Source organism: Physella acuta, unplaced genomic scaffold, assembly GCF_028476545.2.
Source record: "Physella acuta isolate Inbredline_101_S28 unplaced genomic scaffold, ASM2847654v3 ptg001297l, whole genome shotgun sequence".
NCBI classification, from domain to species: Eukaryota; Metazoa; Mollusca; class Gastropoda; family Physidae; genus Physella; species Physella acuta.
Genome location: NW_026732812.1, coordinates 110,001 through 137,208, shown reverse-complemented (window position 1 = coordinate 137,208; position 27,208 = coordinate 110,001). Strand labels below are relative to the sequence as shown.

The 27,208-nt window shown below is 35.6% G+C and overlaps 1 protein-coding gene across 1 annotated transcript in view; it reads right to left on the bottom strand.

Annotated features, from left to right (window-relative positions):
• Positions 1 to 3,179: 3,179 nt before the first annotated feature.
• LOC131958183 (cubilin) overlaps positions 3,180 to 27,208 on the bottom strand; it is a 25,794-nt gene continuing 1,765 nt past the window's right edge. The window contains exons 4-13 of the mRNA XM_059323056.1: positions 21,614 to 21,834; positions 13,684 to 13,803; positions 13,318 to 13,397; positions 12,383 to 12,545; positions 11,619 to 11,806; positions 9,864 to 9,993; positions 7,786 to 7,967; positions 4,802 to 4,958; positions 3,605 to 3,849; positions 3,180 to 3,303 (exon numbers count right to left, since the gene is read on the bottom strand). Of these exons, the coding sequence (XP_059179039.1) occupies positions 3,199 to 3,303; positions 3,605 to 3,849; positions 4,802 to 4,958; positions 7,786 to 7,967; positions 9,864 to 9,993; positions 11,619 to 11,806; positions 12,383 to 12,545; positions 13,318 to 13,397; positions 13,684 to 13,803; positions 21,614 to 21,834 (1,591 nt within the window). The 3' untranslated portion in view covers positions 3,180 to 3,198. The remainder of the gene's footprint in view (positions 3,304 to 3,604; positions 3,850 to 4,801; positions 4,959 to 7,785; positions 7,968 to 9,863; positions 9,994 to 11,618; positions 11,807 to 12,382; positions 12,546 to 13,317; positions 13,398 to 13,683; positions 13,804 to 21,613; positions 21,835 to 27,208) is intronic.

The window sequence follows — 27,208 nt, the reverse complement described above, 5'->3', positions numbered from 1 at the left end:
CCACCCAGCTCTAATGGGTACCTAACTCATGTTAGGCGGCTGGGCAAAGTGCTGACCACACATTCCCTTCATACACCAAGATGTTCTTAAATAGAGAACTGCATCGATTAATATCACCTTTCCGTCGTTATCTACGTCTCAGCTTCCAATGACTGGTCATCTTCATTTTCCATTGATCGGGCTTTACATCTTTTCATTCGTTCTTATCCACTGACCAATACCTACGCTAATCTAACGGCGTCACTAAGTTGGCTGACACCAGTTGCGATACTGTATATTTTGGAGCTTCAAAATATATTTTTCTACAACTCTCCCTCCTTCTCTTCCTTCCATTAAGGTTACAGCCGTAACTAAAGAGGATGTTTGTGCTTGATGTTTGTTTTGTTTTATTTTGTTTGTTTCGTTGTATTTGAAAAATGTTTCTTCTTCTTCTTCTTCGTTCTTAATTTTTACAGCACAATTAAGTATACGTGTCAACTGGTTATGCGCCATTGAGGCCATTGACTCCGATTTCAGCCTGCTTTTCTTTTTAGATTTGCTTCCATAGCCTTTGACCAACCAAGAACAAACTACAAGGAAGTAGTTGTTTGATTTTGGAGTTGTCTCTCCTAGAAGAGTTGCTGTCCCCAGCTAATGAGCCTCATCTGCCCGAAGGTTCTAACTCGAGACTTTTCGGTTTAGCTGCCATGAACTTTACCGAAGCGACTACGCCGACCCCTGAAAGGAGCTTATTGGTTTTTTTTTTAAAGATTTGGTTCTACTTTTTTTTGTTGGTACAATAAAATCTATTATACACATATTTTGTTTTTATTTTGACCAAGGTTAAGTGATTACCACTGTGGGTTTAGCCATGGTTGCACTGACACCCATTTGATTAGTAATCTTAAGGATTAGATTAGGACGCCCCCGTCCCCTAATGTCAGAGCTTACTTATGACCATGGCCGTATGAACGATATGGGTAAGGCTACACTGCTGGATGGAATCAAAGAAATCCCACTGATCTGAACCCAAAATCCGAAATCGAGACTTTCGGGCTCGCAGCCGAACACTCTACTATTCGACCATGTCGTTCCTTTATCACATACAAGAGAGGTAGTCTATAATTGTATTTTCTTTTCTCGCTTTGTTTTTACAATAATTGTGAAGACCAGGATCTCTTTCTGCTACGATTAAACAAACGCTGCCATCAGATGAATAGTTTAAAAAAAATCAAAGCCCATAGCTCTAGAGGCCGCTAGCTATGAAAACGATGTTTTGTGCTTAGGTGTAGTCATAGTACAGTTTACAATGTAAAATGTGAATCTGTTATGATGGTAGAGCTACTATCAGGTACTATCGTGTATCCAGTATCAAGGATTTCAAAGTAAATTCGCGTGTCGCATTTTACCAAGACCCAAAAAATTGTAGTAGACTATTGAACATTGTTTTTGAACTTGTAGGCCTACTCACATTCCATAATTAATAACAGACAAATTAAATGTTAAGAAACTGTGTTTAGTTTAATCATAATAAATCAAAAGTAAAATAATATTCATTGATACAAACAGAAGAATTTAAGTCCAAGGTCAGAAACAATTAGTGTTTTGTAAGATTAAATTTATAAAATTATTTAAATTTTCTACTCAGAATTTAAAAAAGAAATATAATACCACATATCATATCAGGGGCGTAGCGAGGGGGGGGGGGGGCGGGGGTGTGGACCGCACCGGGTGACACCATTTAGGGGGTGACACCAAGGCAAAAAATAGCAAAATATATAGAGAAAAACTTGAGGGGGGTGCAAATCGAAAGTTTGAGAAGGGGGGTCCAAATCGAAAACTTGACAGGGGGGGGGGGGGGGAAATCGAAAGTTTGAGGGGGGGGGTGCAAATCGAAAACTTGAAAGTTTGTCTCCGGGAAGGGTCGCAACGCCTCTGGGGGGTGACACCATTAAGTGCCGCACCGGGTGACACCCGACGTCGCTACGCCACTGTATCATATAACAATCGGGATTAAATTATAATGTTCATTATTAGTTCTTATATTAATAATAGGCCTGCTACTTCATCATTGGAGAACAGCAAATAATAACAGAAATGAATTTAACAATATAAATTATTTAACATAGTGGGTGAGTTGAGTGTTAAAAAGGGGGTGGTGTGGAGTTAGGAAATGTAAAAAGAGGGTTGAATCGGGATTGGGAAAGACATGGTGAGAGTGGTTAATGTGGGGCATTGCAGCTATATATTTATTTGCTAAGTAGGCCTATGTCTGTTAATAAGCTATTTAGATAGATATAAGTTTTTTCTCATTAAAACTTACTGATGAATTAAGAGTATGCTAATAAAATTAAATGTAATATCTGTTCCTTTAGACATTACAATAGTTACATGTTATTTTCATGAAATTGTATCCTAGACATCTAAAAATCTAACAAAAACTAGCTTTCCCCCATTTTTTATGCCTGTCGTATAACAGTCTTCATGTCTGACATGAATGTTAGAAGAGAAAGCCTGACTCTTCCAGAGATAATTTCTAAGACATTGCTAATTTTTTACTGATTTATTTCAGCAAAAATAATATTATATACAAATATAAATAATACTTAAATATAAAAAAAAAAATAAACTTTAGAGCTTGATGGTCCATGGGGGAGGGGAAGTATAATTTACCAGTTTCTGTAATGTTGGCATATACGGGGATAGTGTGGTCAGCATTACACCTTTACTTAACCAAACATGAATCGGGTATCGTTCACATTTGCGTGGACTCAGGGTCGCACTACTGACTCAAGCAGTCCAGTCCTGCGTTCTAACATCCTACCACGCAGACGATATATATATATATATATATATATATATATATATATATATATATATATATATATAGACATATATATATAGAGAGACAGAGAGATAGAGAGATACATACATGTATACACATATTTTATATACATATATATATATATATATATATATATATATATATATATATATATATAGAGAGAGAGAGAGAGAGAGAGAGAGAGAGAGAGATGTCTATACATTGTGCCATCATTGTCTCCATCCTAATATATTGGTAAATAACATTGTTACAATTTGCTAACTTTAATGTGGGATATAGATGTTAAATATGATTTCATAATTTCAACTACAGCAAATTATTTCAGCTAAGGTAAAAAAAATTAAAAATCTATTAAAACTGATCTACAATTTAGTTTAGGGCCTTCTAGTTGAGAATTTCAACTGGAAAACAGTTCCGTTTCCATTTGAAACATAATTCACCAAAATTGGTGAATTGAATAAACGGGGTGAGCTTGGTTCCTGTTAATAAATAAACGAAACATAAATTAGTAAATTGACAGTATGTAAGTTAAAGTGAAAGTTTAACATAACTGAATTTCATGTTTTATTTAACGTGAGTTAAATAAAATATGAGTGATGAGGGGTAATTTATTTATGACGTCCACACACATTTTGAATGTCAATTCTACATGTGGACGTCCACATTGACCCCCCCCCCAAGAAATTGAGTTTTTTCGGAGCCCCCTGCCCCATAAATGGATGGCCCCTAAAGAGGCTGAAAGTAAATAAATGTATTATTTAGTAAAATAAAATAACTTACATTACAATACTGTCCCAGCAATTGATCATCAGTTGTAGAACCTTGATAAACATTGATGTAATTACTACTGCAGCTACTTGGGTTATCATAGGCTGTGACCTGGGTGAACCAATAATACATTGGCCTGCTTGAGATTGGTGTAATGTACCATGCACAGGTCTCATTTCTGGTGAAAGTTGCAGGAAAGTTGGGGCTAGTAATTACACCTGTTGAGATACCTTCAATGGCACCACCACATCCTGGACCTGTGATAAACAGAAAACACCTTTTTGCTAAAGAAAGGAGGGGGTAACATGTAAAACAACCATTCTCCTGTAGGCCTATTCTTTTATAACAGTAAGAGAGATAGTGATGCTAGGCCAACGGCGTAGCCAGGACCAGGATAGTCTCTTAGGGGATGGGGGGCCGTCAATCTTTTTCCATCATTATATATATAAATATATATTAAGTAGACTGTCTTACTAAATTTTGAATTAATTATTTCAAACATTCTTAATTTAGTAATTTAACCTATTAAATCGCAATGTATATCATGAAGCAATAAATCATAAAAAAATTAGCTCTACTTCGGGGGAGATATAATCGTGCTTTAATTTAAAAGTTTATATCTATGTTGCACGACTGCCGTTGAAAAATCATCTCGGTGATAGTTTTCGATCGATAAATGAGATATTATGTAATAACAACATCTATAAAAATTAGGCAGAGTTTGAGGGTTTAAAATTTCATGTTTAGTTGTACTAAGTTTGTTACTATACGAATCATTTTGTTATAGAAAATATACATTTGGGCGACACGGGCGAAACCCGCGTTTTTCCCTGCTGTTTGACAATCTATAAGCAATATCACCTGATGATCGTTTCAATGTCAAAAAGCAGAAGTTTAATTACTGAAAGTTATTGTTTAGATGTAAGTTTCATGTTCTCGGCTTTTGGCTTGCTAGAAAAAGAATTTATAGGTATAGTGCATAACTGATTGACTATTAAAATTGTACATGTTCTAATCTTATTTTGTTCCAGCGTCATTTGTGATCTGCCTACATTGTTGATGTTTATTTTAAAAATTCGTTTTACTTTACTAGAATGACCAAACAATACCATCTCGGTCCCCCATACATAAGCAACCAACAGAACTTCTAACCATTTGATTGAGAATGTACATATCCACCACCTATTAAATAAAAATATGTATAATTACTTTGAGTTGATGCCACAAATGTAATGTCAAATCCAGATGTAGCAACAGAGTCATCTGTATGTAAGTTTAGCGTCACACTGTTATCATTCAGATATATTGGATCAGGAATGTAAGGTCCACACAACTTCTTTACTTCCAGGGATGAGCTATCAATAACCTAAAAAAGGCAGGGTAAAAGACTTTAGGTTCACATTTAGAATGTGTAAAAATACAAATGTGTAAAACAAACATTTTGTAGCCTACTTGTAGGCCTATCTATATACATTCAAATTATAAGGTAGATACATACAGTGCAGTCTGAAAAGTTTTCGACCTCAAAATGAAAAAAGCATCACATATCAATAAAACTTGAGGCGTGGGTTATCAAATGCGCTGATCAGTGGCCTAGCTAGAAATTTTCCGACATTTATGCGAAAGTTAGCTTATAACGGAATAAAATGTGGGCAGAGAAGACATCGACTACTACATATAAAAGAGGTTTTTCCATAATATAAATAATTTGTACATTTTGTATTTTATACGTCTTGATTGTACATGTATACTGTATTATTATGTAGCACCCCGTAACATAAGTTATTTCTTATTATTGTATATCATATTTATGTAAAAAATACAACTGTAAGCCTGTAACATACAAGTAACCAAACAGTGACGTCATAAGATGGATGCGGGTTCAGTCCTCTCAGAGTGGCCATTTAGGTAGGTGACACCGAGACAAAAAAATCGTATCTTTTACTGTCAAAACAATGTTTTATCAAATTCAAATAGTAAAATAAGGGGAAATGGGTGACCCACGTAACGTCACTAACCAAACACAATATTGTAAAAGTTTCTCAGGGTTTATTTAGATTAAAAATTTTTTTTTTTTTTTTAAGTTTGTAAAATGATTATGAAAATGTTTCCGCTGCTTCTGAATGTTTGATACTTAAGATAGACAAGTTACTGACAAAAAAAAGCATATTTACAATTAGTTTTATAACATCACAATATAGAGTAAAAATGAGAAATTCTTTAAAAATCCACCTTAGACATCAAAGTCTCCACTATGTTCGTGGAGTGCTATTTTTTTTCTGGAATTAGCATACCCGTCTCGCGTTGCTGTGGTCTAGCTAGCCCTACACACCATAGTAGCGAAACATTTAAGCAGAGTTTCATCAGCGCGTTACCAATCGTGTAGTTTTAGACGAGTGACCTTGTTTTCTAAAAAGTGGTGGGGCAAAGGTGAGTGCAAGGCTGCTCGAAAGTCCCAAGTTTGAATGCCGGACTCAAATCTGTAGGACGTACCTGATCTCATTCACCATCGAGGCGTACTTATTACGTTGACGAAAGCAAAGGAGGCTGAGCATGGGAGTTGTCACACTAATCTCATATGCCAAGGACATAGAAACGAGGATCGAGTAGGAAAAAGAACTGCGCACCATGAACGTTAACAATTTGTGCTCGAGCGGAAAATTACTACATTATAAAGAAACTAATTAATTTATAAAAGTTAATTAAACATCTAGTCAAATCACATTTAAGTCACAGTGCATTTTCATTGAGTCTTGACCTAGGCTAAAAGTTTTAAACAAATCAGTCCGGTAGAAGTGATATAATTTTTTTAGCAGTCGAAAATACCGTAAAGTGCGCTACTACTCCTGTTACCGGGAATAATTTAAAATTTGATAAAATAAAAAGAATAAGATCTTATATCTATCAATAGAATATCACTCATCTATCTGAAACGTGGCTTATGTTATCTGTATTTTAGAAAGAGGAAATAGAGTAAAGTACCTCTTATGGATGTCGGAAGTCACTAAAAATTTGCGATTAATCCAAGTATAAGATCGTATACTTAAATAGAAAATTTCGTCTACCTAAGAAAAACAGTATTGAAGTCATCGTGTTCGCAATGAAATAGAGCAACGTACAACTCCCATGTACCGGAAATAGTACACAATTTTAAAGTAACCTTCACATACAATATATTTATTATATTTATTATTATATTTATTATTTTTATATTTGAAATTTTGTCTACCTAGCTTTAATGGTATTAAAATTATCAGCTTTTGAGAGATCGGGAGTAGAGTACGAATCACTTCCGTTTTACCGAAAATAACTCATAAGTAGAAAGAAATCTACAAATTTGATAAAATACTTAATCTGAAATTTGGTCAACATAGCTGAAACGGTGCCCAAGTTTTCGTGTTTACAGACACACAATCAGACAAAACTTTGTTTTTCCGACTCCGGAAGGTTATAGAGCCTCAACATTTGTCACAATCTCAAATAAGGTTTTTGCACAATTACAATGCATCCTTTATATTCCGTATTCGATACAGTGGATAGGTGTAAAACGGCAAAATCTATTAAAATTTCAATTAATTTTTCTGCATGATAACAATACTTTCTCTATAAATACCATGTTTGTTGACGTATGCAAAAGAGTAAAAACTTTGCCAACAATAAAAAAAAATTAAGTCGTTACATAAATAGTGCGGCATTACTTAAGTTAAAATAGCGCAATTGGGGCGCAATGCGATGCAAGTAAAATCACGGCATGTGTTGATGTTTACATTTATGGTTCTAGAATCTATAGCTATGACGGAATGACGGACTGACTGACACACTACCTGGCCGCTTATATTATAGATACACTTCTATTAAAAAACTATAAAGAAAGGCGTGGGTATCTTCCTAAATATTATTAAAGGTATCCAATACATAATAAAGTGAGCCTCTCGTAGGGCTAAAACGTGATCGCAAGTCAAATCTTCCTCATAAAATAGGATATATATATATATATATATATATATATATATATATATATATATATATATATATATATATATATATATATAACGAGCCCCGTATCCGAATTCGATACTTCTGGAACAGTAGTCGTGCGCTAACCCCCTCCCATCCACCTTACTTACGCCTTACTATAAGTGTATTATATTGATTAGGTAATCAAGATTATGCTGAAGAGTTTATCATATTACCTGTAAACTGTCATGAAAGCAGTAGTGGTTATGCTCCAAGCTAAATTCATTGAAGTACAGTGAGATTGTGGTATTTCCGGGTGAAGTTATAATATATTTGCAGTCCAAATAATGTGGATGTTCATCTGGATAATTTGGGCTGGTTAATCGTCCACTTGAATGTGTATAGTTCCTGTTACAATCTGTACCAGAAAATTGTTGTTAAACTTCGCACGCCAATAGCTGTTTTATTTCATGACATAAAGTAACATATATTTTAATTTTAATAACAAAATATAGATTTTTGAAATTCATTATAGAGTTAAGTCTGGTTAGTGCAGAGGCGTAGCGAGGGGCGGGGGCGGGGGGGGGGCGGGGGGGGGCGGACATATGTCCCCGGGCGCCGACCTTAGGGGGGGCGCCAAATTGAAAGTTTGAGGGGGGGGGTGCAAATGAAAAGTTCGAGGGGGGGGGGTGCAAATGAAAAGTTCGAGGGGGGGTGCAAATCGAAAGTTTGAGGGGGGGGTGCAAATGAAAAGTTCGAGGGGGGGGGGGGGGGGTGCAAATCGAAAATTTGCTCCCGAGGGGGGCGCCAAATTGAAAGTATGTCCCCGGGCGCCGGGAAGGGTCGCTACGCCTCTGGGTTAGTGCTATATTCCGTCAACTTTGACAAAATAAATGTTTTTGTTTTAGTCTATTGACTGTGAAGGAAAAGACAATTTCCTTATTTCTGCAAAATGGTCTTTCGGTAGATGCTGCTAACGCTTCTCATTTCATAATTAAATTTTCACCATTGCTCTAATGAAAAATCATTATTTTCTTATCTCTAATTTACATATATACATAAAAATTATATTATTGGTGTCTTTTAGCAAATATTAACTAAAGAGATAAATGGCCCGTCGCGAGAGAAATACAACGGGCGCTAGGTTGATAGTGTTGTCTATTTTTTAAAAATCGAAACCAAAACCAAAATCACAATTTCAACTTCAAATTTAACCGGAAACGAAAAATGTAATTGAAAACGGATTTTTATCCAGAATCGGGATTTTAATCGGATTTAAGCTTGATCTACACGTAGTTACTGCACATTGATACTAAATATTGTCGTAGCAATACCCCTAAACCTTGAACCTAATCTCAAACATGATAAAAGTCGCATTTAGAGTTTCTTTCAGGCGACCAAAGCACGTCTACCGTCCCATTCAACGAAATAGAATTTATATAGAAAATATACTTTTACCATTGTCCGCCCCCTCCCTGAAAAGTTAGTTTACCCCCACCCTCGGAAATTTCAAGTACCCCATCTGGGGAGGAAAAAGTCTAAGAGAAATACTGGTAGCTTTTCTATAATGTAAACCTGTTTCCTACTTTCGGCCGATAAACCTCACTCACGCAGACAGTGTTTCTTTCAGACTTTTTTCCGGGGATGGGGCACTTTTATTTTTGCAGCGACGAATAAAATTCTCCGAGGCGAGGGATGCCGACAATGGTAAAAGTGTATATTTTCTATATAAATTATATTTTGTTTATTTTATGGGGTTAGACGTTCTACCAGTGGGGAGGGGGGGGGGGGGGGGCGGGGTAAGTGGGCGAAGCGTTGCATGAAAGAAACTCTGCACGCAAACCACTTTTTTAACATTAGACAAAATTGGCTTTTTAATTCTATGTTTACTCAACAATCAATGATGTCAAATTATTGTGTGTACTTTTCCGGCTTAAGAATATTTCCTACTTTATGTACCATGTGACGTCAAGTTTCGTTCATCGTTTAACTGTGCAAGTATTTACTTTGCTTGTGTTTCCTCTATAGTGAAAAGCGTTCCCAACAGATAGAGTGACACATAGAAAGAGTGACAGAATAGCAAACTATTATTATAAATAACACCGAGCTGTACTTTGTTCTGAACACGAAACTTGGATGATAATTGTTGTATGCTCAATTTTGCTATGCTAACACTCCACAGCATAGCATTAAAGAAAATCAATCAGTCACACTACTGTTCAACAATTCTAAAATATGTTTCCCTAATTATAGATCACAGTTGACCGAAATAAGCACTTTATACAAAAGCATACATTAAAAATATAGACCTTACCTGCTAATGTATAGTTTAATTGAAATCTTGAAGCAGAAGAGCTTGATAGTTGTGATTCAATGAAAATTTGTTTTGAAGTAGAGTAAAAAGTTGGAGGTAAAGCAGCACCTGTGTAGGTTTTTTCCTGACCCTAAATTTAGAATGATCTTTTTAAGATAACATCAATTTTGCATGCCATAATATTTAATTACTAGGCATGCTGCCCAGCTTCGCTTAGGCTTTCGAAAACTTTGAGAATTTGAATGCTTAATTAATTCGCCCGAGGGTCGGTCTACGACCTCAGGAGTTATGAAGAGGTTCCTCCGTGGACATTTTTTTTCGATTTATAGCTCATATAAGGCGCCGGTCAGTCGAGGTCAGTTTTGACCCCATCATCGTAGACTTTTCGGCCAACCGGCCCCCGTGTTCTGTCGCCCCAAGGCAAGATCCTGCCAAATTTGAAGCGCCTGCGGCGCCGGGAAGTGCCCCATCGGGCACCCGACAACTTTGCTTTATATATTATAAAGATTAGCAAATTGCATAGATAAACAAAGATTTCAATAAAGTAATTAAGGCCTGAAATACTTTAGTATAGAAATGTATTATTTGAATAGATTCTAGATCTAGGTAGGGTCTACATCTGTGTAAGTCTAGTTTTTCCGTAGATCTAGATCATCTAGATCTAGAATCTCTAGATCTAGATGATCTAGAATCTCTAGATCTAGATGATCTAGAATATCTAGATCTAGATTATCTAGAATCTCTAGGTCTAGAATCCTAATAGAATTTTTAGCCCGAGCAAAAAAAAAAAAACCAAGTTTGACTTGGTGTGTCTCAAACCCGCACCACCTGCGTGGTTTTAAGTACACTATCATCTCAGCTATTTAGGCATCTTACAAAACTCAGAGAATGAAGGACGTATTTTAAAATCTTAACTTACGCGAATATGCCTATTCTTTCAAATTAATTTTTTTATCCCAAATTAGCCAGTTCCAAACAAAGGTTTTGTATAAAATAATTAAGTCTTGAAATAGTTTAGTCCTAATATAGAAATTTATTTTTGGAATAATTCTAGAGTAATTAGAGTCTACATCTAGATCTTTGCGTCTACGTCTAGTTATTGCGTAGATTTAGATCTAGTCTAGATCTAGAATCTCTAGATCTAGAATCCAATTAAATAAAATAAATTTTATGAGTTTAGGCCGGAAAAATTGTATTGTATACATTTCATAGTGTACGTAAATCTAGATCTAAATCAAATTTGAATGAAATAGTTCATTTCTTTTTATTCTAAACACGGCAGATGACGTCATTAGTTAATGTATAAGCAATAGTGACGTCACAGTTTTATGTGTTCTTTTTCACATCTATTAATGCTTTTCCTGTTGCATAATAAAAATTGTTTTTCTACATTCGAATACGCCTTTATTTGATATTTTTCTTCTTTAAATAAAATTGTGGTTATGCATTTAAAACATCTAACATATTATTTTCAACAAAAGTCCGTAGAAAGTTCTTCATATATCGCTGCAGTTTCTGACTGATGTCCGGCGAAAATATTTTGCGGACAGACAGACAGAGAGAGAGAAAGAGAGAGAGAGAGAGAGAGAAGTGCGCACGGGGGGTTTTATACATTAGGATTGGTATAAAAGTGCATGGTTTATAAAATAAAACTGCACATAACTCCTGGGACAAAATATTATGAAATAATGAAGAGATATGTCATATTTGACTAATATCCCAAACAAACAGTATTGATAGATACATCAGACTAACCACAGGGTGATCAGAGAGTCTAACAAACTCAGAGTCTGTCAAATGGAAATCTGTGAAATCTATGCGTATTGTTTGATCAACTGAGCCTGAGTCAATTGTCCAATGGCAGTGCTGTGTAGTGTCAGGTTGTGCTGAAGAGGATAAAGTCTGTGGCACATTGGTAGCATTATAGCCACCTCCACATACAACTGTAGAGAAAGACAGGCAAATTATATTTATAAAAAGTGTGAATAAGTTGTTGATATTCTCACCAGTTTTTACAGGAATTAATATTCTTTAGAAAAAAAATATTTTTGCCACGTTCTTAAACAATGTGTGGAATAAGATGTCGAGATTGACCCAAACATTTACTCAGCTTCATCAGTTACTGACAATTATTCAGATTATGAATGAAATACTTCTTTTCAGTCACAAATACTTATATAGAAAGTTTCAGCAAAGTTAATTATATTTTGAAGGTAAAAATAAAATGTATTATGGTAATAATAACATTATCAGGAAACAGTTTAAAGCCATATGCTGTCGTACCACACATTATTATTTAAAATATGCCTCCATCAACGGACGTACTCAAAATAGTGCTAAATATGACACTAAGATGACAACAAATACTTTAAAAAGTCTGATGACAAAATGCTATCAAAGCCAAGCCATCTCGGGTCATTAAATTGTGAGAACCTGTTTTCTTTTCACACTTTACTTTTTGACAAGATGCAACAGTAAAGCTTATTTTATAAAGTATATTAATTATTTTAGAAAGTTACCATCAATTTCTTGAAAATTTGCATTAAAACCTCTACCAGATGTTTCAGAATCTGTTTTAAAGATAACCAGAATTATGTTGAAGGAAGATCTCATAGTTTGTTGAATTTGCTGACCGCAATAAGAACCAAGTATTCCATGATCAGCTGTGAGTCCATCGTATACCTATAATAAAATATTACATATAAATGTATATATATATATATATATATATATATATATATATATATATATATATATATATATATATATATATATATATATATTCCTGAATATATTCAGCCAAAGTAATCATCTACATTAATATAATAATAATAATATTATTATTTTTGACTTCCTGAGATTCTATGCATATAATAAGGTATTGTTAAAATTATTTATAGCATTTATAGAAAAGCCATTAAATTTTAACCATGCAATTGATATTAATTGCCTCTATAATCTTTAAAAGTATAATTATCAAAAATAAAATGATAAAACAAAGCACTTCAACAAAACCTGAAATAATTTCCCATTTTATTTTTGTCTAATGACTTTTGAGGAAAAGGGGTGGTGATAAATATGTTAACCCTCTGTGCTGTGTTCATTCAACCTGAGAATCGGTCATCGCTAACACTGTGTGCAAAATAGATTACACAAATAAAGAATCCAGAGACATATTTTAGTTGCTGAAACTTTGAAAAATCCCCATCTAAATAATCTCCATCCGATATATAGACTCGATTTTCACTTTCTGACAAGGAAGTTATGGGAGGGAATTGAATCCTTCTCCAGATTGACCTATACACATAAGATAACAAATTGTATTGTGTAGTTTTATTTCTATGCATGTGGATTTTACATATTGTTGTTTCTGTGTATTGTTTTTGAGCCAAATAATGCAGATTATTGAACAAGTTGCAAGCTCTTGATTAGAAAGTAATGTCGAAATACTCACAGTAAGACTGTCTTTATCACAACTGGTGTGACTTTCTATATCTATATCATTAATAGTAAAATTAATTGCTTTGTTTTCACCTGTGGAAAAAAAAATACACACACATAAGTAAAAAATGCTGAGCTTATCTGAGTCAACCCAGTTCTTTTTTGTGTATTTAGAGGTCTACTTGGAGAGAGTTAAAAGTTAATGCAGCTCAAATATATGCTGATCACACAATTATTTAAAATGCTGAAAAAGATGACCCATTATAACAATCCTTACGGTGAGAGAGAGAGCACAAAACTTAAAACTAAAAACTAATAGTGCTCAACCTACACCAATTATGAATGTCAAAAAAAAAATGCTAGCATGTACTCCACTTACCGACAAATATAAGCCAACTGCATTCCATATCAGGCTCATACTGTCCATCATTGTCTATATCCAAAGATCTTATTGTTCCATTTGGTTGCCTGAATGTGCCACTACAACCCTGGGCAGGCCCTGGAAATTTATTTCATGATAGTGTTGGAAAAAAAAAGTTATACTCCAAAAGTTGATAACTAAAATCTGGTTACCATTCAAAAGTTTAGCAATTTGTTTTGTTTAACAACTAAACTGCATATTTCTAGTGTAATATAGTAAAAAAAAAAAAAACACTATAATATCAAGCATTTAGATGGGTCTAGTACAAGAGGCGGCAACCTGTGGCTCATGAACAGCATGCAACTCTTTCGATTTCAAGATGCGGCTCTCCAACTCCATGTGCAAATATTAATTAATTAATATTAATTACACGGCAAAAAAATTAAATGTCGGACGGCAAGTATATTACAACACGAACGATACAATCTATCTATCTATCTATATATATAAAAAGCAATGTATGTGTGTTTGTCCTTTATGCATTACTACACCTCTCATCACATCGCCGTGAAACTTTGGGAAGTTGTTGAGAATAGTCCTGGGGAGGTTTCTGCGAAAAAAAAAATTTCAAATTCGCAGGGGTGGCACCCCGGCAGGGCGCGATTTGTTTTTCTCTATATACCGTATATAAAAATAAAAGTCGATTTTGGTTTGGCATCGTTCATCTGATAGCCATGAGACTTTGGGGAGTTTATTATACCACTCTAGGGAAGGGTTCTGTAAAAAAATAATTTTTAATTTCGCAAGGGCGGCGCCACGGGAGGGTCCGATTTTTCTCTATATACGGTATATAAAAATAATAAAAGTGAGTTGCAGTGACACCGTTCATCCAATAGGCATGATTCTTTGGGGAGTTCATTATAAAACTCTAGGGAAGGGTTCTGTAAAAAATCATTTATAATTTCACAAGGGCGGCGCCACGGGAGGGTGCGATTTTTCTCTATATACGGTATATACAAATAAAAGTCGATTTTGGTGTGACACCGTTATCCGATAGCCATGAGACTTTGGGGGAGTTGATTAGAACAATTCAGGGAAAGGGTTCTGTAAAAAAAAAATCCTTTTTTAATTTCGCAAGGGCGGCGCCACGGGAGGCTGCGATTTTTCTCTTTATACGGTTTATAAAAATAAAAGTCTATTTCGGTTTCACACCGTTCACCCGTGTACCATGAAACTTTGGGGAGATGATTATATCACTCAATGGTAGGGTTCTGAAAAAAAAATATTGTTTAATATTGCTAGGGCGGCGCCCCCCGGGGGGGGGGGGGGAGCGATTTTTTTTCTCTATACACGGTATATAAAAAATAAAACTCGGATGCGGTTCATCCGAGTGCCATGAAACTTTAGGGAGTAGATGAGAATACTCCCGAGAATATTTCTGCAAAAAAGAAAACTAAAGTTTCTTATGGGCAGCGCCATATAGGGTACAACTTTCGTCAATACACGGTTTGGCGCCCAGAGTTTTAGAGCGACGATGTTGGCGCTTGGCATCCGTTAATCGAGCGTCCTGCATAGCGAGTAAGGGGCACTACTATATTCAGCGGTAAAACTACAACAGGCTTATAAAAATAACTTTGTAACGCGTGGAAGTCCTTCTGTACAGTTTCGTCACCTTGCCAAAGATGAAAAAATAACTTTTTGAATATGAGGAGCCTACTGTAGAGTTTCGTCACTTTGCGAATGATGCAATAAGCATCCATTATTAGACAATCCAGTCGTCAAATATTTTTTTACGTGTTAAAGAAAAAAATCCTGTTCATTTGTGTCACCTTAGCGAATGACGAAATCAGCATCATTATTAACAGGATGCTATTTGGCACGATGGCGCCTGTTAGTTTTAAGGAGCCAGGGGTCGTACGCCGCGCCTTTGCGGTAGTGTAATCGGGGGGTGGGGGCCCTGAGAGCGCCCCTCTACGTCTCTGACACGTGGGCGGTCACCGAAGTGTGTTCTACCATATTATTTCGGTGAGTGATTAATGTACATTCAATGTTTTCATGCGGTAGTGTAGGTAAACCTGTGTCCCGATATTTATGATCCAAGCGCAGGCATTGTTTACATTTAAATAACTCACTTTTAGAAACGACGGTCACGCGTCTAAGAACATATGATTGGTAACGCGTTGGTGAAATCTTTCTAATACATTTGGTCAAACTTACTTCTATCCCCGCGGCAACGCGCGGGGGACGGGTACGCTAGTATATATATAAAGCAATGTATGTTTGTGTGTGTCTGTCTTTTATGCATTACTACACCTCTCGTCACATCGCCGTGAAACTTTGGGAAGTTGTTGTGAATATTCCTGGGGAGGTTTCTGGGGATAAAAAATTCAAATTCGCAGGGATGGCGCCCGGCAGGGCGCGATTTGTTTTTTCTCAATATACGGTATATGAAAATAAAAGTCGATTTTGGTTTGACAGCGCTCACCCTATAGCCATGAGACTTTGGGGGAGTTGATTAGAACAATCTCTCTCGGGAAGGGTTCTGTAAAAAATCATTTTTAATTTCGCAAGGGCGGCGCCACGGAAAGGTGCGATTTTTTTCTATATACGGTAATAAAATACTTAAAAAAAAACTTTTTAAAAAACCACGTTTTTCTTGTGGACTAAAAAGTAGAAAATAACTATTTACATACATTTGATGACAAAAAACGTGGGTACGTTCACCATCAAATTTCCCGACCCATCTGCCCGACCCACGTTTTTTGTCATCAAATGTATGTAAATAGTTATTTTCTACTTTTTAGTCCACAAGAAAAACGTGGTTTTTTAAAAAGTTTTTTTTTAAGTATTTTATTTTCTCCTTTTTAGTCCGTTGCTACACATGAAAAACGTGGTTTTTAAAAAAGTGTTTATAAATACACGGACTAAAAAAATCTTGAGCGACCAGGATTCGAACCTGGGTTGTCGCGGCCACAACGCGAAGTACTAACCACTATACGATCACGGCCAGCGCGCTCACATCGATTGGGGCCGAAGTAACTGTGTCTATAGGCCTCCAGTCTTGTCGGTATCTTTAGAAATCATGTCCTCAATTTTATGGTCCTTGGGGCGTAATTAAATTAAGCTAATTACGGTCTCTAATTGCTAGTTTTTATGATTGCATCTGAAATTGTTAGGCGAAAGTAACCTGCATGCCAAATTTCAGAACTATAGAACAATCAGAAGTGGGCTAATTTTCGATGTCAATTTTAACAACAAACACATCCACGCGAAGCTGAGTTAATAAAAACGTGTTAAAAATAATAAAAGTCGATTTTGGTTTGACAGCGTGTTCACCCGATAGCCATGAGACTTTCGGGGAGTTGATTAGGACACTGTGGGAAAGGGTTCTGTAAAAATCATCTTTAATTTCGCAAGGGCGGCTGCACGGAATGGTGGGATTTTTATCTATATACCGTATATAAAAATAATAAAAGTGAATTGCGGTGACACCGTTCACACGATCGCCATGAAACTTTGGGAAGATGTTGAGAATATTCCTGGGGAGGTTTCTGCGCTAAAAACATGTTCAAATTCGCATGGGTGGCGCCCCGACAGGGCGCGATTTGTTTTCTCTCTATATATCTATATATAAAAAAGCTCTCACAACGTTCATCCAATAGCCATCAAATTTCAGGGACATGATTAGAACACCCCAGGGAAGGGTTCTGTAAAAAAAATCATTTTTATTTTCGCGAGGGCGACGCCACAGGAGGGTGCGATTTTCTCTATATACGGTATATAAAAAGAAACGTCGATTGCAGTTTCACGGCGTTATTCCGATCGCCATCAAATTTTGTGGAGTTGATTAGAACACTCCAGGGAAGGTTTCTGTAAATAAATTTTTTTTTTTTAAATTTCACAATGGCGGCATTTGTGGCCCCCCGACAGGATGCGATTCGGCGCCCTGGTCTTTCTCGTGAGCGCTATGTCGACTAAGTTCGGTCTAAACAGTGTGATAGACAGTGGATAGGATAGAGCGTTACAAACGCTCACTAAATTGAATCAGGCGTGTCCTCCGGCGCCCTGGTAGGGTGCGATTTTGCAGCAAATAAAAAAATTTTCTGCCCCCAAAGGCTCGGCACCCCGTCAAAAGAGCGCACGACAAAAGAGCGCACGACAAAAGAGCGCCGACAAAAGAGCGCAGACAAAAGAGCACCGACATAAGAGCGCCAACAAAAGAGCGCAGTCAATTATAAAAACACATGTTGTAAGCTTAACAAATATGGCATTAAACAACCGGCGGTACGATAAAACGACATGTGTTTATTTATACATTGTGGTTGATATGGTATAAATGTAGTTTGAAAATATTTCTAGCCCAAGTAACATGGAGAAGATCGAATCACAGAAAGGTAAGGTTATTATATCCCTATATTGCACGCTTTTTTATTTGAACATGCAAAAATTTTTCTATGCTGTGTTTGTGTTATGGGTAGATCATAGATTACTTCTATATGGATAATGTGTAAAAAAAAATTATGGGATATTGCTTTTGTAGGTACGTTGCCATGCGGCAACATGGTGTGTATAAGGATTAAAAACTCAGTAGTTGCCAAATGGCAACAAACTAACACATTTCAGTATAAACAAAGACAAACAAGCTCTAAGGCAGTACAAACTAAAGATTTATTAAACATATCAATGATATATGCATTTCAACACATATTGGTAATTTTTACATACTACTAAAACACATAAAAATGTATTTATTTATATATGAAACTCATAAGAAAGAGATAAACTTCCAAAACTTGTGCTGGATGCGTGGTATTGAAATCAATGATCACATTATTTAATTGCATTATAATCCTAACCCTTATTTTGGACCTAACACAATAAGTACCATTATTAACTGTTTAGGTAAATTTGGAAATTATTATGAGTAACTTAGTATAACATATCTTTATTTTTTATCACATGAGAATATTGTAGAGAAAATAAGTTGCTATAGAGTTTTCCTAATGGGATTGACACAAGTGTGTATTTCTTGAACTTGCTTGTTGTAATAAGTTTCTGGTAGCTAAAAGATTTATAAAAAAAAAACAACTTATAGGCTATGATTATATTATAAATTTTATTAGCCGATAGTCAAATATATTGTAAAGTTTATAAAAGTAATACTACTACTATTCTAAATTAGTAATGTTCTTGACTAAATAATATATTGCATTTGCCAATAACAGTTTATATATATTTTCATAGTGATATATGTGCTAAAATAGTTAGATCTATTTAGTAGTCATACTAATAATACTAGTAAATAGTAAATAGGCCTATTATTAGTAGGCGGATAAATTTAGTAAATAAATTTTCTTTCTGTGACATGCTCTCAACAAAATAACTTATGAAGTAATTGGTAATAGGGGCATTATTATCTTCTTTGAATATAACTAAATACATTGAAAATTTTTTGAAAAACAAAAAATAGATTTATTGTTGCCATTGGGCTACAGAGCCTGATTCAGTGACTTCTGTTGCAATATGATGCCATATGGCAACAAACCATTTTCGATCTAAATAAGTATGTAAATCATATTACATAATACATATGATAGAATATACACAATTTAGAATAGTTTTGAAATATCATTATAATTTTTTATAGTGAAGTAAGAAGTACTTTATGAAAAAAAAATTATTAAAAAATACCAACCTTCATATATCATGGTGATCAGCTGGTCGTTATTCTCACAAAAATGAAATCGGAAATGGAACAAAAATTTCTTCAACTAAAAAAAGAACGCATTTATTTTGAACGAGAGATTATAATAAAGGGATGAAACACTATAGTTAATGTGTATCTGTAAAATTAAAGATTTGTGTGTGTTCAAAATGGTACGTTGCCATATGGCTACAGTATGCAATATAGAATATTGGTCAAAGGCTACAGATATCAAAAGGACAGAGCAAATGCTGATGGAAATACGACATGGAGATGCTGCATAAAAGATGGCTGCCGAGGACGGATAAAAAATGCTGAACAATGTTATTCTGTCATCATCGGAACACAATTACGCTCCTGATCCGGCTAAAAACAAAGCAGCGAAAGTCGTTTCGGCTATACGAAAACAGGCAGTGGAAGGGGTGATAAAAACAAGGCAGATTTTACAACAAGCCAGAGAAGGAATTTCGATGGAAGTAGCACCAGTGTTTTTTCCAGACTTTTTTCTCCGGTATGGGGGGGGGGGGGGGACTTGAAATTTTCGGGGGGGGGGGGGGCGGTAGACTTTTTTCGGGGGGGCGGACACTGTTAAAAGTATATATTTTCTATATAAATTTCATTTCGTTCGGGGGGGGGGGGGGCGGTAGACTTTCTTCGGGGGTGGGGGGGGGGGGGCAAAGCCCCCCCCCCCCCCCCCCCCCCCGAAGAGATGCCTGGAAGAAACTCTGAGTAGCACCTCATTTGCTGGTATAGGTCGCTTCACAACGTGCAATAGAAAGACAGAGAAAACGCAAGCAGCTGCCATACCAAAATCCGCAGAACGTTGCAGAAATAACAATTCCTAAACCTCTTCAAACGACAACAAGAAGCAAAATTTCGTCTGTGGGATTCCGGACTGACTGACGTTTACAGAATGATGATGTTCAGAACAATCATATCAATCGTCTACATCAAAATGAACATTGGTTTGTGGATGGAACTTTCAAAGTTGCACCAGTAATCTTCTATCAGGTATTAACAATGCATGCTTTAATAGATAACAAGGCAGCTTGTCAATGTGTTCACAACATTGTATTTAGTCATTTTTTTTTAAATTTTTGTTGGGTTTAATTTTCTTGCTTGATTGGGTTGTGGTTACTTCATAGAATCTCTTCGTGGAGGATAAGAATGAGAGATCCCAACAAATTAAATTACAGACAGAGCAATTGGCCCAGCACTTTGAAGATATTCTAAACCAACCTCTCTCATCAACCATTCCCGATATACCACCTACAAATCACCTATTAAATGTGAGTACAGCCCCCCCCCCCTTTCCAAATTTAGATATAGTAAGGGCAATGAAGATTATGGCGCTTTTTGATTCGTAGACCTAGGGGGTTACCAAAACAAATACAGACAGGCCGCAGTCATTCATAAACACACGACATCCTTACGATAAGATGGTCAGAGAAAAATATACAATAACGACATGTGGCAAACATCAATCAACACCCAATAGACAAGGATGTTAAATCCCGCAAATGGGGATGGATAGGGCATACCGTGTGAAGTGGAGAGGACAACATTGTGAGGAAAGCAATAGATCGGAATCCCCAGGGTGGGAGGAAAGAAAGCATGTAAAGGATATCCCAGAGAATGACCGTATAAGACGAGGAAAGGGCTCCCGGGCTTAGATTGGCACAAATAAAGAGAGCCGCTCAAAACCAACAGCAGTCCTTTGCTCTCCAGGGGACATAGAGAAATAAATTAAGGGAAGTGATACATAATTTTAAATATCAAATTTGATTTTAAAAGATCAGAATTCTGTATTGTCATCAAAACTGCACTTTTATAATAAATTGCTCTATTAGAAAAGAGGCAAAATTTACAGTAAGTTTCAACAAGATGTGGACAGAAACAAAAAAATATATTGTAATCTAAGAAAAAGGTTAGGCCTATACAATTGTTTTTAGCCTACCAAAAAAAAATATTATAAGCAGACTTTTTATGAAAATAAAATCTATTTTTGCATTTCACTTTAAATTATTTGTAGAAGCTAAATATTTAGACTGTGTTATCATTATGCCTAGCTTAAGTTTTTAATATAATTTAGGCCTAATAATAAAATCCTATGTTGTATTCTCAAAGTGATGACGAATTGTTTTTCCTTGTTTAAAACCTACCTCATAATGCGACAAAGAATGCAAAAATCTACAAAATGTTCTAATTTTGTTCTAAGTTTTAAAAACTTTATTGGGTAGTTACCATATGTAGTAAGATATGTTCCTGAAAAAGTCGTGTCACTCCAATCTTGTTTATAAAAATGAATATACATTGAATTTCCAGAGCTTGCATAGGCAGCCATCTGTGTAAATCGCCGACAGAGATATAAAAGTTGATTAGCAGTCTCATTCTGTCCATCATAGATTTTTAAAAAACTATAATGACAGCCATGCCAATTAACCCAGCCGCTTCCGCTCTCAAGTCTGAAAAAAAGAAAACAAAAAAAAAACCACACCTATAATAGCCAGAAGAAAAGCACAAAAACGTAAAGAAAAAGCAAAAAGTACAGTGCTAGAACCTGCTAAACGGGATATGCACAGCAAACAATCACCTGTCTTGATTTTACGACTTAATGGTTTCCTTGCACTTTTGGATACTTTGTCTATTTATGTATTCAGATAACAATAACTTTAATGAGAATTTTAAAAATGTGTTTAAATTATAATGACCCAATTAACAAAACAAAAATAATCACCCCTTCCCCCTCTCCAACAGAAATGTTTAATATCCGTCATCATATTTTATTTAGTTGGGTGGCGTCTAAGATTTTAAACTGTATTATTGTTCAAGATGACATAATTAAAAGCTATATTCATTTACCTTTAATTTGATACCAATTTTAATTTTTAAAATTAATCGGTAGCCTAGGAAATAGTTTGTAACAAAACGCATTTGTTTTTAAATGGCTAAGATGTTATGACTGATACGGTGAATTAGTTTTTATTAAGGTGTGTTGTTGTAACGCGGTTGACGGTTCAGCCGAAATGCGTCGACTGCTAGATTTCTTACTATTCAAATGCATAGCGGGCGAACTGAGCGCGTTTAGTTGGCTGCGTCTAGATCTAGTCATTTTTTAACACGTTTTTATTAACTCAGCTTCGCGTTTGTGGATGTGTTTGTTGTTAAAATTGACATCGAAAATAGCCCACTTCTGATTGCTCTATAGATCTGAAATTTGGCATGCAGGTTACTTTCGCCTAACAATTTCAAATGCAATCATAAAAACTAGCAATTAGAGACCGTAATTAGCTTAATTTAATTACGCCCTAAGGACCATAAAATTGAGGACATGATTTCTAAAGATACCGACAAGACTGAAGACCTATTGACACAGTTACTTCGGCCCCAATCGATGTGAGCGCGCTGGCCGTGATCGTATAGTGGTTAGTACTTCGCGTTGTGGCCGCGACAACCCAGGTTCGAATCCTGGTCGCTCAAGATTTTTAGTCCGTGTATTTATAAACACTTTGTCAAGTCATACTTAATCAAGTCATTGGATAAAGTAGAAAATAAACTATATAAAAAACTTTTTTTAAAAACCACGTTTTTCATGTGTAGCAACGGACTAAAAAGGAGAAAATAAAATACTTAAAAAAAAACTTTTTAAAAAACCACGTTTTTCTTGTGGAATAAAAAGTAGAAAATAACTATTTACATACATTTGATGACAAAAAACGTGGGTCGGGCAGATGGGTCGGGAAATTTGATGGTGAACGTACCCACGTTTTTTGTCATCAAATGTATGTAAATAGTTATTTTCTACTTTTTATTCCACAAGAAAAACGTGGTTTTTTAAAAAGTTTTTTTTTAAGTATTTTTTTTAAGATTTTTTTTTTCCTGCATACTTTTTTTTACTTTCTCGTATATACGAAGTATAGAGAAAGTATTGTAATCGTGCAAAAAACAAGACGTTTTACATCTCACTGATACGGAAAAACATAATTTTGCAATCTTGTCCGTATGTCTGTGTGTCTGTGTGTCTGTCTGTGTGTCTGTCTGTCTGTGTGTGTGTAAACACGATAACTTGAGTACCGTTACAGCTAGGTTGATGAAATTTCATATATAAGTATTTTATCAAAATCGTAGATCCGTATCAATTTTTGAGCGATTTCCGATAAACGGAAGTGGTACTTTTCCTACTTTGAAATTTTCAAAAACCTATAACTTGAGTACTATTTCAGATAGATAAACGAAATTTCACATGTAAGTAAAAGATCTAATTCTCTACCTTCTGTTAAATTTTGAGTCATTTTACGTTGAACGGAAGTAGTAATTTACGCAGTATCGTTGAATAATAAGCAGAAATAATGATTGTATGTATATCTTTCTGAAATAACCATGAAACATAGTTAAAAAACGGAATTAACGTATTGTCATTTTCGGCGGCCATCATCACTATGTAGACGGTAAAAAAGTATGTCAAGTGACAGGCTATATTTTAGATAATTAGAAATCTGTGATTTTCAGTCGCCTTAATAAATTACATTAAAATGGTATTTTCGTAATCTACTTTTGTTTTTTTTTCACCATATTTTTAGTATTAGTTCTTTGTATAGTAATTAAACTTTTGATACGAGGAAATTGTGATGGCTTCAGTACAAACAATAATTTATGATTAAAAGTATGCAAATTTTAAAACCGTCGCATACTAAAAAATTTAGTGCAATTTTTTTTTTATTTTCTGAACTGAACCTATATTAAAAAGTTGTCTTGACAAAAGTTTTAATACTTACTGAAACATAATATACAGTATAAATTTGATTCCTATAAATGCAAAAATAAAAAAAAGCCTTAGTGTTTTTTTTTAAAGTACCGAATTTCTTTTAAAGGCGGGCTTTTTTTGTTTCCATGACAACCGAAATGTTTTCAAACCCCTTTTCGCTGTTTAATACTTACTTTTAAACTTAGTAAAAGTAGTCAAAAAGCTAAAAATCTTTAATTAAAAAAAACGAAAATAAACCCACGCATATCCCCTTAAATATGCAGGTATCTCAAAAATAATTAGACAAAGCTTTTATAAGTTAAAATACTTTACACTAACTTACACTGCAGTCTTAAATATTAAAACAATAAATATTTAGTAAAAAATAATATAGGCCTACTTTTTATAGGTAAACTAGCGTACCCGTCCCCCGCGCGTTGCCGCGGGGATAGAAGAAAGTCTGACGAAATATATTAGAAGGATATCACCAATGCATTAACAATCATATGTTCTTAGACGCGTGACCTTGTTTTCTAAAACTGTGTTATTTAAACGTAAACAATGCCTGCGCTTGGATTATAATTATCGGGATACGAGTTTTCCTACACTACCGCATGAAAACCTTGAGTGTACATTAATCACTCACCGAAATAATGAGGTAGAACACACTTCGGTGACCCCCCATGTGTCAGGGGCGTAGATGGGCGCTCTCAGGAGCCCCCCCCCCCCCCCACCCCCCAATTACACTACCGCATAGGCGAAGCGTACGGCCCCTGGCTCCTTAAAACTAACAGGCGCCATCGTGCTCATAGGATAACCCAGCGTGCCAAATAGCATCCTGTTAACAATGATGCAGATTTCGTCATTCGCTAAAGTGACACAAATGAACAGGATTTTTTTCTTTAACACGTAAAAAAATTATTTGACGTGTTTTAAACATCAGTGTGACTGATGCAATATGCTAGCGTTACTAATGGTCTATTATTAGATGCCCGATCTCAATTTCTGACTGGATCGTCTAAAATAGATGCTAATTGCATCATTCGCAAAGTGACGAAACTCTACAGTAGGCTCCTCAAATTCAAAAAGTTATTTTTTTATCTTTCGCAAGGTGACGAAACTGTACAGGATTTCCTCGCGTTACAAAGTTATTTATAGAAGCCTGTTGTAGTTTTACTGCTGAATATAGTAGTACCCCTTACTCTCTATGCAGGACGCTCGATTAACGGATGCCAAGTGCCAACATAGTCGCTCTAAAACTTTGGGCGCCAAACCGTGTATTGACGAAAATTGTACTACATGGCGCCGCCCATAAGAAACTTTAGTTTTCTTTTTCGCAGAAATATTCTCGGGAGTATTTTCATTTACTGCCTAAAATTTCATGGCACTCGGATGAACCGCATCCGTGTTTTATTTTTTATATACCGTGTATAGAGAAAAAAATCGCTCCCCCCGGGGTCACCGCCCTTGCAATATTAAAAAAATATTTTTTTCCAAAACCCTACCATTGAGTGATATAATCATCTCCCCAAAGCTTCATGGTACGCGGATGAACGGTGTGAAACCGAAATAGACTTTATTTTTATAAACCGTATATAGAGAAAAAAAACAAATCGCGCCCTGCCTGGGCGTCACCCCTGTGAATTTGAAAATGTTTTTAGCGCAAAAACCTTCCCAGGAATATTCTCAACATCTTCCCAAAGTTTCATGGCGATCTGTGAACGGTGTCACGGCAATTCACTTTTATTATTTTTTTATACGGTATAGAGAGAAAAATCGCACCCTCCCGTGGCGCCGCCCTTGTGAAATTAAAAATAATTTTGGGCCCAGGCATGCTATGGCATTACTGTCAAAAGAAGGAAACCATAGTCGAAGACTCAGTGAAGGACGCCAAAAAAAAAGACGCCTTGACAACAGCTTTACTACAGCTCTAGGTAAAACAAAGAGCGCGAGAAAAAAAGAAAACTAACAGCTGAACAATCTCAGAAGGAATATATTCAGCAGCACCATACTTCAGGCTATAAATGTGGTCGATTTTAGTGACATACAGCGGAAAGATTTCATTTTTTGCAACGTTTTGTTGGTTTTTTGCGTTTTTCTCAGTTTGATGTTTTTTGTACAATTGTTGAAAAATTTTATTGTTGAAATAGTGAAAAAATTGGACGAAATAATGAAATTTTTGCAGTGATGTTTAGAAAAAAAAAAGAAAATGTAATCTATCAGAAGTCTTAAACACATGTGACTACAGACTATATTAAGTTTTCATGAAACTTGTACAAACTATTTTTGAGTTATTCCCATTTAAAAATCGTCAATAAAATCCAATATGGCCGCCGTCACCATGGCGGATTTAAAAAATAAAAAAAATATATTTTTTGCTTAACTCTTTGAGTTATAACTATTAGCCAAGTATTACATCTTTAGACTCGGAAATAAAGAAGTTGGTACTCATCACCCGCCCATGCCCTTATAAAACACTTGAAAAAAACTAGAGGTATTATATAAACCACTAGCGTGCACAGTCACGCTTACTGCTGTAATCTAGTCCTACACAGTGACGAGACGCCACGGTGTCAGGGGGTTGCCAGATCACCTGATTGCAGTGATATGTGCCCGGTGCAGTTTGATTGTAATTCTGACCCACTATGCAGGACGTCTTATTAACGGATCCCATGTGTCAAGATCAGTGTTTCTTCCGCCCCCCCCCCGAAGAAAGTCTACCGCCCCCCCCCGAACGAGATGGAATTTATATAGTAAACATACACTTTTACTAGTGTCCGCCCCTCCCCCCCCCGAAAAATGTTGACCGCCCCCCCCCCGAAAATATCAAGTGCCCCCCCCCCGAAGAAAAAAGTCTGGAAGAAACACTGGTCAAGATAGCAGCTGAGGAACATTGGGAGCCAAGGTGCACCCTACAGCCCCTCTGAATTTTTTTTAACAAGTTCTCTAATTTTAATGGCAATCAGATGTAGTAACGCCAAAAAGAAACGCACCGACAAATATAATTATATATATATATATATATATATATATATATATATATATATATATATATATATATATATATATATATATATATATATATATATATACAC